Consider the following 12,522-nt stretch of genomic DNA (forward strand, 5'->3'; position numbering starts at 1 on the left):
CAAAAATTTATCTGTTTCCTGCTGCACCTCAACTTTGGGGGGGGGAAAGAAAATCAGTTTATAACAGAAATTGATCAATCAAAGCTGATGTGAATCATCACAAGACAATTTCCAGAGGAATGGGAGACAGACAGATGGACAATAAAACAAATAAAAAAATGGAAGATTAGTTAACACCAAACCACAGAGAATACAAGTCAAAAAGGCACATTTAGTACATGAACTTTTGTCATTTGATCTTTGAATGGCTTAAATTCTCAGCACAAAGTGATTCTAGAATTATGTAAGCGACCCCAAAATCTACTGAACACTAACAAAACTCAAGATTACCTCTCCCTCTTTCCTCTCAAGTGCTTCCTGTTCTGCTTGTAACTGTTCCTTCAGCCCTTGGTCAGAAGTGCCTTCTGTGGGTACTCTGTGCCTTGCTTCATCCAATTTAGATTGTAGGGCAGAGATTTGAATAAGGTTATTGTACTGCTGCTGTTGCAATGCTTCTTTATCCTGCAAAGGAATTTTTATGTTAGAGTTAATTGCTGTCAATATACAAACCCATCTGGACAGAATAATTCTACCAGAAAACTTATTTTTCCCAGAAAAATCCAATGTAAGAACAAGCTAAATATAAGAGGTGGAGAGTTTTGGGTAGACCAAACACCTCCTACAAATATATCATGATAAATCAAAAAATGAAGCACCAGCACTACATTTTTGCATCAGATTTGTGATCTAACAAGTTGACGTAGTTTTCTTCCTTTATTCCTGCTGTTCAACACTTATTCTGACCATAGCTCAATAAACATACCTCTAACAGAAGGATTATTTTCCATTCATTATATAATTTGCCAAAAATAAATTTACTATTTTTTATCTAATTAAAGAAAGTTAAAACCCAGAGTACATGGATAGCACTTTCTGATCTTAAAATGAAAGAGACATCAATAAAAGTAAAAAAAAAATAGAAAGTTTATGTTGTACCACACTACCAAAACAGCATGCCCAACAACACGTATTTAAAAGAGCTGCTCAAAACTTTATGCAGATACTGAAGAGTCCGTTGGACTTCTACCCACCAGCCTCTAAGCAGTCCCCACTGGCCTTCTGGCAGCTCTGGGACAGTCCCCACATACACAAAGCACACAAGAGGAAAGGGGAAATTACAGGGGATACAGCCAGTTAAGTTATGATGAATTTTTCTTGCCATCACATAGTATCTGTGATATTAACCAGCCCCTCAGGTCTTCTGCTGCCATACACTATGGTGAAACCCAAACAACACCGGTGTCTATCTTCAGTTTCGATGTCAACTAAAAAGACCAGACATTATCCGCACCATTTTGAAGTTCATCTTGATCACTCACAAAAAGCTCCCAATAACTACATGCAGATCTGGATTACTGCAGAACCAGGCCACTTCCCCTCAGATGTTCTTCCATTTATTGCACAGCAGAGCTACAAGTGTGTCATGGTGTCTGCACAGCTCAGCACACAAGAGTAATGTTTCTCTTAACATTCTTCTGTTGCTATGTTCTAATCTCATAACAGTGACCCAGCAAAAGCAAGTAGCAACCCAGGCAAAAAACAGAGCTTTATGCAAAGCATCAATGTAAAACCTGATTCTGGATGCCCGTGCAGTTAGAGCATACTGTGGTACCACCTTTGCCTGATTGCAAAACATGTCGGATAAGGATAACAGGCTCCTCAAGTGAGTCCCACTTGCAAAACCTCAAAGCAAAAGAATGGGCCATCAACTCAGAAGGGCCAAGCCTCTCCCAGCACAACCCTAACCAAAACCATCAATGTTATTTACCAACAACCTGGGCAGCTGAAAGAAATTGGGCCAGAAAAGAACAAAGAATACCTACTCTAGGCAGATGACGTGATAAATAGATCTGATGACTGTGAATTAAGACACTGTTCTTCACAAAAAGATACTGTTCCGTATTCAAAGTTATTCTTTTCAAGGCCTATTTCATATTAGCACTAGTCTCTGTTAGCTGCAGTGCCTATATTTTTGTATGTTGGAATTTTGGGGGTAGTAAAAATTATAGTCGCCATTCAAATCAAATATATTTTTATAGAAAAACTTAATGACTTGCAATCATTGAGAGCTCATTTGACATCTATTTTCTGCACAGAATTGCTTCATGTCAAAATATTACAATGACTACTGTTAGTAAATTCAAAGCTGTAACCTTGTTTAAAACTGGTGAATTAGTTTCTCAAAAGAGTCTAAATTTGGCTTATGAGCTTTAAGAACAACCAATTGACTAGGACATTCAGAGAGCTAAAAGAATGTTTTTAATTCACATGGATAAAAGAAAGCCTGGACAAAAAGCAAAATTTCAGGGACAAACATATTGCAGTCTCTGTCCACTCCAAAGCAAACTAAACAGAAAAAAAAAAACACAAAGCTTTCACGAATTTGTATTAAATTACCAAATAGCTTAGGTCTCTAGAGTCTCTGGTTCAACCTCTGACAGCAGAACAAACTTGGCTCTGGTCAGGGCCTTGGACAGCCAAATTCTAGACATTTCAGAGAAACCACTGCCACTCTGAATATCTTTTTCAAATGTTGACTGACCCCAGTATGACTTTTCCCACTGCCATTTAGTTGGAATTTTCCTTGTTGCAGTTTATGCTTGTATTTTTTCATCCTTTCAGCATGCAACTCAAGGTTTCATATTCTCTCTAACTTCCCATTATATGGTTGTTGGCAACAATATGATCTCCACAAAGACAAACAAACCCCGTCTTTCAGCTTCCCCTCATAAATCATTTACTTCAGTCCCCCAACCATCTTAACTTGTTGGACCTTTATTAAGCTTGCTCTAATATTCCCCTGTCTTTCTTGTTCAGGGGAGTCTTGAACAATTCTCCAGATACAATCTCACAAGTGCCAAATAGACAGTAATAGTAGTACTTACACTAAAACTGGCTAGTCTATATCACGTTCAGACTAAGTTAAAATAAAAATATTTTGTTCACAATTTTTAAAGTCAAAAATAATGGAAGCAACTATTTACAGAATAATAGAGAATATTTAGTTTAGATCACACTACTCCCAAGTCCTCAAACTTGACAGACACACAAACAACAGTTATTGAAAGAAAATTGCTGGGAGGAAACAAACATTTAGCCTAACAAGGTAGAAAAGGTTATTGAGATGTCTGGGAGGAGACAATTTTGCTAAACGGTATGCAAATCCATTAATTAAGCTGTATTTAAATCTCCTGTAGTAACAAAAATTGTGGGAGCATGGCAAAAAACCTGGCTCCAGTGGCATATAGCAAGAAGAGTTACTGATTAAGTTCATATAATTTTAACAAAGTTGCTTATTGAAGACCCACCAGATTTAATATTTAGTAATACTATCTCTCAGGAACTTCCAGAGAAGAAAACCTTTGATCCACCAAAACACGACAGCTGGCAATATAATAAGTTGGCTTACGGTCCATAAATGCAGAGGTCGTTTAAAACATTGGCTGCAATGTCTGCCATTAATAAAATGGTTTAACTCACCCTTGAATGCAAGGAATAGTCTCAAAGAACACTGTAACAGAGTCATTGATATTTGCTACAAAAGACATTGTCTGCCTAATGTCTTTCCAATTAATTATTTTAAAGTTACCTGTTTTAATTCGGTTTCTACTTTCTTCATTTTCTGTAGCTGTTGTTCCAAGTAGTTAACGGTCTTTGAGACTTCAGTACTGCTCTGCTCCAGTTCTTGTACTTGTGCCACCAGTTTTTCTATCTCTTTATCACGAGCTATGATTTCTTGATGCTTTTCCTCATTTTCTAATAACAGCTTATTGTAATCATCCATTTTCTCTTTTATTTCTGCTTGCAGAGAGTCTACCTATACGGAAAACACATTATATAGATATTCAGGCAATGTAAGAAGCTTCCAGTTGGAGGCAAGAGTCATTTCATGCTAAGCACGAAGAATTCTACTATGAACTAAACTAATACTAAGATCCCAGAAAAGAATAAAATCAGACGTGGAGAAAGGATAAAGAAGTAACTTCCTGAAGTCTTGTTTTCCAAATGCAGCGGCTCTTAAATACACAACTGATTACACACACTTTATATTTTTAATAGTCTAGCAAAATGCTGCAAGGAAGTATACACTCTAGTCCCAATGCTCATCAAAAGGAACTTTATTTAATTTAAGATAAAATACTCAAGATTAAATGGATTATTACTAATAGCATTGGATGTATTTCTATAACCTCAGAAGCCTTTTTCATTACTTCTGGAAACTACAGTTTGAAAGAAAACACCAAGAATTGAAAGAAAAATATGCAACTTAATCAATGTCTAATATTACATTGCTAGAAAGCTAGTGCTACAATTCTGCAGATAAGGAAACACTTCCACAACCTTCATCCCCATGGAAAACTCTCAGATGGTAGCTCCAAGCACCAGTCAGCACTTTTTCACAAAATAATCCCACTCATGTACCTTGAAGAGCAAAGGGAAAAACTATGAACCTCTAACTACTACATGCAGAAATTAAAACTTCAAATGAGCTGAGTTGTTTCGGTGCAAGGTAAGCAGTCATTGACAATACAGATTCACTAAGCAACTATGTAAGAACTGTTCTGATGTGTTGTGGCAGACTGCAGACATACCTCATCCTACCCACAAATGTCATGTGCTTAGCTACCTCCATTGTGTCCCTTTCTCCATTAAGTTTTGATCCTTTTGAGAGAGGCTGCAAATAGTTACATCATCTATGTTTTTCTTATGTTTTATTTTCTTTTGTCTTATGTTTTTCAGAACTTTCCCTTTACTAAGCCACATAAACACTAGTGGTTCGTAAACAACTATCATCCATCTAACAATCTTGGATGGAAAGCAAGATATGGCCTTAACACTCTGACATACTTTGAATAAGTTTACATACATCCTTTATGATTCTGTATGTTCAAGAGTTAATGAAAGACTGCCACAGAGGTATACCTTCTGGGTAGAGATCTATCTTCAACAAATCACATGGACTTCAAAGTAAAATCTTTGCCATCCTTTTTCTGATCTTTGCCACAATACAAAGAACATGTAGGCTGTATGTGTGATACGGCCTCAGAAAGTCATAATGCATGGTATCAAAGTAAATGAGAAACCAAGATGAGTGCAGAATGATATATAACCACTCTACTTCTAAAAATAAATCTAATGAGCTCCTATCAGAGGTTACAGAAGGCAGGTGACAATCTGGTGTCTTCCAGCATGGATAATTCACTCTGCCACAGATTCAGCTGTTCATACATGATTTGCTTCTATAACACTGTTTTATATAATCACAGAAGCACCTAGGTTGGAAGAGACCTCCAAGATCACCGAGTCCAACCTCTGACCTAACACTAACAAGCCCCCAACTAAACCATATCCCTGAGCTCTACACCTAAACGTCTTTTAAAGACCTCCAGGGATGGTGACTCAACCACTTTTCTGGGCAGCCCATTCCAATGCCTAACAACCCTTTTGGTAAAGAAGTTCTTCCTAATATCCAACCTAAACCTCCCCGGCACAACTTTAGCCCCTCATCCTGTCACCAGGCACATGGGAGAATAGACCAACCACCACCTTACTACAGTCTCCTTTGAAGTACCTACAGAGAGCGATAAGGTCGCCCCTGAGCCTCCTTTTCTCCAGGCTGAATGATCCCAGTTCCCTCAGCTGCACCTTGTAAGACTTGTTCTCCAGACCCCTCACCAGCTTTGTCACCCTCCTCTGGACTTGCTCCAGCACCTCAACACCCTTCTTGTAGTGAGGGGCCCAAAACTGAACACAGTACTTGAGGTGCAGCCTCACCAGAGCCGGGTACAGGGGGACGATCACTTCCCTAGCCCTGCTGGCCACACTGCTTCTTATACAAGCCAGGATGCCGTTGGCCTTCTTGGCCACCTGAGCACACTGCTGGCTCATATTCAGCCGACTGTCCACCATCACTCCCAGGTCCTTCTCTGCCTGGGAGCTCTCCAACCACTCATCTCCCAGCCTGGAGCTCTGCTTGGGGTTATTGCGCCCCAGGTGCAGGACCCGGCACTTGGCCTTGTTGAACTTCATGCAGTTGGCCTCAGCCCATCGGTGCAGTCTATCCAGATCCTCCTGCAGAGCCTTCCTACCCTCGAGCAGATCGACACACGCACCTAACTTGGTGTCATCTGCAAACTTACTGAGGGTGCACTCGATCCCCTCACCCAGATCATCAATAAAGATACTAAAGAGGACCGGCCCCAGTACTGAGCCCCGGGGGACTCTACTAGTGACTGGCCTCCAACTGGATTTGACTCCATTCACCATGACTCTTTGGGCCCGGATACACAGACAGTTTTTAACACAACAAAGCATACGCCAGTCCAAACCATGAGCAGCCAGATTCTTGAGTAGAACGCTGTGGGAAATGGTGTCAAAAGCCTTACTGAAGTCAAGGTAGACCACATCCACAGCCTTTCCCTCATCCACTAAGCGCGTCACTTTGTCATAGAAGTGACAAAGAGATCAGGTTCATCAAGCAGAACCTGCCTTTCATAAGGCCGTGCTGATTGAGCCTGATCACTTGGTTGCCCTGGAAGTGCCACACGATGACACTCAAGATCATCTGCTCCATGAGCTTCCCTGGCACTGAAGTGAAACTAACAGGCCTATAGTTTCCCGGGACTACCCTCCGGCCCTTCTTGTAGATGGGTGTCATGTTTGCTAGCTGCCAGTCGACTGGGACCTCTCCTGATAGCCAGGACTGCTGATAAATGATGGAAAGAAGCTTGGTCATCTCTTCCACCTGTTCTCTCAGTACCCTCGGGTGGATCCCATCCAGCCCCATCGACTTGCATACATCTAAGTGCTGTAGGAGGTCACCAACCATTTCCTTGTGGATCACAAGGGCCACATTTTGCTCCCCATCTCCTCCCACCAGCTCAGGGTACTGGGTATCCAGAGAACAACTGGTGTTGCCGCTGAAGACTGAGGCAAAGAAAGCATTGAGCACCTCAGCCTTTTCCTCATCTCTAATTTCATAGACTGAACATAAATGAATTGATGGAAAGAAAATTATTTAGTATACACATTGAAGTTTTGCTAAGAGCGGTGCCACAAACAACAGCTGAAGGCTGTGGTACAGTATATTATTGTAATTCCATTATCTTTATTATATCTCTTTATATATCTTTATGCAAGCTTCCCCTTGCATGCCAAAAGGCAATTTTAATGTAAGTAACTGCATATAATATATCTGAACAACAGGCCAGAAGAATTCTGGAATGCTTTGGGTTGGAAGGGACATTAAAGACCATCTAACTCCAACTCCCATGCAATAAGCAGTGGCAACTTCCATTAGACCAGGTTGCTTAAGGTCCCACCCAACCCCAGCCTTGACTACTTCCAGGGATGGGACATCCACATTTTCTCTGGGCAACCTGTTTCAGTGCCTCACCACCCTCATAGTGAAGAATTTCTTCTTTATAATCAATCTAAATCTACCCTGTTCCCACTTAAAAACATTACTCCTTGTCCTATCACTACACACCCTTGTAAAAAGTCTCTCCATCTTTCTCATAAGCCCCCTTTCAATACTGAAAGTCTGCAATAAGGTTTCCCCACAACACTTTCTTGTACAGGCTAAATATCCCCAGCTCTCTCGGCTTTTCTTCATAGGTGAGGTGCTCCAGACCTCTAATCATCATTGGGGTCCTCCTTTGTACCCACTGTAAAAGGTCGACATCTTTCTTGTTCTGAGGGTCCCAGAACTGGATGCAGTACTCCATCCATAAGAATCAAATACTTATGGACAGAAAACTAAATTGAAAGCAGTTTCCCAGCCCCTGCAAGAATTCTGCCATCCTAAAACATGCATCCTTATCTCTGAGTCAAGCTGAAGCAGACTTGACAAAGGAAGAATGGGAAAAAAGCATATATAGTAATATCTAGTAGAAGAGATTGAAAGGAAAAGGAAAGAAAGATTAAAGACATGTTCATGTTGTTTTCCCTACCTGTAGAATCAATTCATAGTTCTGTATAATGTTCATTTATGCAAAAAAAAAGAAAAAAACACAAGAAAAACAGAAGTTAATCTTTGAAACCAAGTATCAAACAAACAAGCATCTGAACAAAAGGACTGATTTATAAGCTTAAATAGGACATGGCATAAAGACAAAATATCTTTTATTAGAACTGGTATAGCTGGAAACATTAAACCAGTTTGGGACCCAGAAGCTTTTCCTCAGATGTGCTTTGTAGAGCAGAGCGTCCGTATTCTTCTTCTCCATAGTTACGTAAACCAGATGCATAGGCTGTGAACATTTACTGTAATGCATAGGTTCAAATAAAGCATTTATTTCTACCTCTTTAAGCAACGCAAGTAATCTCTCACCCCTAAATGTAGCCCAGACATGGAATGCATGTAAAGGGTGTGGGGACAGTTGAACCTGCTCTGTTGGACAACAGGAAAGAAGTCTCTCAAGAGCCAGTCCCCGAAAGCAGATATAGTTTTTGGCATTTAATTGTAGTAAGCCTCCATTAGCCACTAAACGTGATTTTACTCACCCCATACTTTCTCAGCTCTCCCGAAGTCTGCAATTTTGCTGAAAGTTTTAACTGTTCTTCCAGCTTCTGAATTTCTTGCTGAAAATCATCACGTTCATGTTCCCTTTCTATAGCTTGTTCCTACCGAACCAGACGGAGAAAATAAAAACCTTTTTAGAAACTCTTAATTTCGTTAAAATATTGAGAACAAGACATATTTTTTTTTGTTTTCTGAATGCTGTGAAGAAGTCCTTAAAGCATAGCTAAAATTTTAGTGGAAGACAAAAAGTTAACTCCAATGTACATAAAAACTAACATCAGCAATTAATTTCAAAAAAGGATAAAATGTCTCATAATACTACAGAAAAAGATTTATTTTTCCCCTCTTTATTTTAAGTCTAGTCTTGCAAGACTAGAATATCAAAATCATGATTTAAAGAAAAGAATCATCATCATATTTTAGGAACCATCTTCCAAGTCACGATCACCAACTAAGAAGAATATTTATCATATCCAAAACCACGTAAGTGTGATATCAAGTTTGCTTACATCCATGAATTGCCGCTGTTTTTTAAGCTGTTTTTCAAGGACTTGGATTTGCTGTTTTAATTCAGCAACCTCCAGTAACTGCTTAGCCAGGTTTTGATTACTATGCAGCTGTTCTTCCAATTCCACCTCCAAAACTTTCATTTGAGAGCGTAAGTTGGAATGGTCCTTCTCTGCCTGACACTGAAGCTCTAATTTCTCCTTTGCTAATAATTCTACTTCCTTGAGTAGACCTGAAGAACACAAAAATAAAAAGATTATCAGTGTAGGGTACAAAAAGACCAACAAAAAAACCCTAAGCCACTCTGAATTTAAAATATTATGTTCAGGTACTTTGAGAGCAACAAAAGCAAATTGACTAACTCCAGAAGTTTTAAAAAGACACACAAAAGAAAGTCAGATACTTAGCTGCCCACTGCGTGCTTAAAAATTTAAAAACCTCTTTGTTAAGACTACCATATTTACAAAAGAAAATTGCTCCTAACTAGAAGTCATTCAAACTCCCTCCCTCAGTCAACCCTTTCAACCTCAGTTCCACACCCTTTCTGTCCCAGAGGTTTTTTGCAAAGCACAAAAGATCCTCACTCCTACAAATTCATTTCATTCCAGATGTGCTCCAACCCCATGTTTAAGCCCCACACACCAAATTCCCAATATTTTCAACATTTTCTTTCAATATTGCACTATTTGAAATGTTCAGTGCAGAGTCAAAAAGCAGCACAGAGAAGGACAGTGAACCATGAGATCGGGACAATTCACTGGTATCATTAGAACCACTCCTCACCAAGAATTGCCTGCTCCTGGGTTAGCTCCTGGAAACGTTCACGCATATGCTCCAGCTCCACAACAAGGCGACGCTCAGACTCTTCTTTCAGATTCAAAGCCTCCTCCAACGCAGCTTTTTCTGCAACATAGCCTTCAATAATGCCTGAAATCCCAAGTCAGAATGCAAATAAACCAGCAGACAAACTCATATATTGGAAAAAAAACAGCTTGAAAACGTGAGTAAACAATGAACATGAGTAAACAAAGAATGGCATGATGTTGAAAGGAAATACAAGGTGACAAGCTTATACTGTAGCTAGGCTTTTTCAAGTATCTTGAGGAAAAACATGTACAAGTTCTATACTGTAATAGATTTTATGAGGCTGTCATGTCACAAAACTCCTCAAAAAAGTGGAATGTACATGGGGATTATCAAGCCTTGATGACTTGGGATCACCTCAGAATGTAGGGCAGCCTGATACGTCCTTTACAGGGGACAAACCTTCAAAGAAACAATCTCTCCAAGAAGTAAGATCAAGTGCTAGATTCAGAGCCCAAGAAGACTGAAGAGGAATGGAAAGCAGATGCCACGATTAGGAAGAGAAGATCAACTTTAAGGACTTCAGTTCCAGAACATGGAAACCATAAAGGATTCCCTTGCATAAAGGCAAAAAATACAGGCCAAGTCAGCATACTTCAGGTCTTAATCTTCACAAAGGAGAATAAAACTGATGATATGAAGTCTGTGATAGTGATGAGATCAACAGCCTCAGCCTTCCTAGAATCTCTTTATGCTTGTACTACCACCAAACACTGCTTAGTTCATGCTGAACATTTCCAGGGTCATACAGGTGGGCAGATCTATACCAGGAGTACATCATCTTTACAATAATCCAAACTCCCATGTTTAGACATACAGGAACACAAACTGCTGTTTTTAAAATTATGGTGTTTTTCACATGCAGTCAATCGAATAAGTATAGGACTAAACACTATAATATTTGCCCCAGGGAAATACAAATCTGATAAAGTGAATCAAGCACTAGATTTGAAAGAAACAATCCACACTTCAAGTAACTGAATAATCTGAAACGCAAAAAATGGATTACAGACAGGCAATCAACAATGAAACACATATCATAGATATTTGGAGTAGTAAGTTATGAATAAGTGACATAGAAATCTCTTCATATTGGCTTCATTCTCTTACCCTCTGCTTTATGAAGTTCTAGTGCCAGCTGATTCTTGGCCTCACTTTCTTCGGTTAGGCACTCCATTAGCTCTTGGTGCTGACTAACCACTTGGGCAGTCTCCTGATTTTGGCGGCTGAGTTCATCTTCAAATTGTACATGGATTTCATGCCTTTTCTCCAGCTAAAAATGAACAATATCACCTAGCATGAGATCTTGGATGCACACGCAGTGCAACAATAACTACAGGCATTTAAACAAAAACCCTACCCTTAATGCATAGTAACGATCAAAAATTAAGGGCCAGCTTTTGAAGTTTTGTTTTAGTATTGGGTTGTTTTTGCCCGAGACCCCTGGGCATTCTAGTAATTCCATGTACTCATATACTTGTATTTTCACTACAAAACTTCTTTAGGCGCGTGAGTTTCTTTACTGTGCATAAAGAGGTATCTCTCTGTTGGCCAGGCTGCTCAAATCCCTGAATCACGTACAGTTCAAAGCATCCCTGCACTTACTAAATTCAAGAATCATAGAATATCCTAAGTTGGAAGGGACTGACAAGGATTGAGTCCAACACCACAGGACCACCTAATAATCAGACTGAAAGCATTGTCCAGACGCTCCTTGAACTCCAGCAGGCTTGGTGCTACAACCACCCTTGTGGGGAACCTGTTCCAGTACCAACCATCCTCTCAGTGAAGGAAAAATTTTCCTATATCCAACCCAAACCTCCCCTGTCATAGCTTTATGACATTTCCTTGGGTCCTATTGCTGGTCACCAGAGGTCAGTGCCTGCTCCTCTTGTGAAGAAGGTGCAAGCCATGCTGAAGTCTCCCCTCAGTCTCCTCCAAGTTGAAGAAACCAAGTGACCTCAGCCTCTCCTTCAAGTCTTGCCCACTAACAGACAGTGAAGTAAATGCATCATCTGGCTTCCAAGATATGGCACCTATCCCAGCAGATAAGACATTTCACAGAAGTGAGCAAAGTATGCTTGAATGCAGCCGATGAAAGTAACCTAGAATCTAGATCTTCCATGGCTTAGGCAAATTCTTTAACAAGTTGGCTACATGGTACTAAACTCGTATCAGTACCCAAAAGCAGCATCACCTCGTTCTAGAAGGGATTCTTAAGGGCCATGAGTATAACATTTCACATAGGTATTCTGTGCAATCCAGGGATAATCATCTAACAAGAGGACTAATTTTAGATATTTTTCCCTTCATACTTTCTCTTAAATTAGGGGCTTCTTTTCTAAAGCCAATTACTATACTGAATTAAGTCCTCTAAATATATAGAGTACTCTGGCATCTACCTCAGATTTATGATGCCTATTCCCAAAGCTGAATATCTTGGCAGTAATTTTAGTAGGGAAATACTCAAATTCTTTTGTGATATTGAACCCAGCTCCTCTTATTAAAACCCAGTACTATATAATTACAAAGATGTTTGCCTGCTCCCATCTACATATTCCTAGCACATTTTAAGATATGACTGAATT

General features: G+C 39.7%; 1 protein-coding gene across 12 annotated transcripts in view; it reads right to left on the reverse strand.

The window, feature by feature from the left end:
* The window catches only part of PCNT (pericentrin), an 81,765-nt gene that overhangs the window by 25,819 nt on the left and 43,424 nt on the right, over positions 1–12,522 (reverse strand). For 10 of the 12 annotated variants that reach the window (XM_068686053.1, XM_068686052.1, XM_068686050.1 and 7 more), the window contains 7 exons: positions 11,045–11,207; positions 9,854–9,997; positions 9,073–9,302; positions 8,545–8,664; positions 7,992–8,012; positions 3,629–3,856; positions 331–501 (listed from right to left, as the gene is read on the reverse strand). In XM_068686053.1, the coding sequence (XP_068542154.1) occupies positions 331–501; positions 3,629–3,856; positions 7,992–8,012; positions 8,545–8,664; positions 9,073–9,302; positions 9,854–9,997; positions 11,045–11,207 (1,077 nt within the window). The remainder of the gene's footprint in view (positions 1–330; positions 502–3,628; positions 3,857–7,991; positions 8,013–8,544; positions 8,665–9,072; positions 9,303–9,853; positions 9,998–11,044; positions 11,208–12,522) is intronic. The other 2 variants (XM_068686049.1, XM_068686057.1) reach the window with 1 other exon arrangement.

Source organism: Anas acuta, chromosome 6, assembly GCF_963932015.1.
Source record: "Anas acuta chromosome 6, bAnaAcu1.1, whole genome shotgun sequence".
NCBI classification, from domain to species: domain Eukaryota; kingdom Metazoa; phylum Chordata; class Aves; order Anseriformes; family Anatidae; genus Anas; species Anas acuta.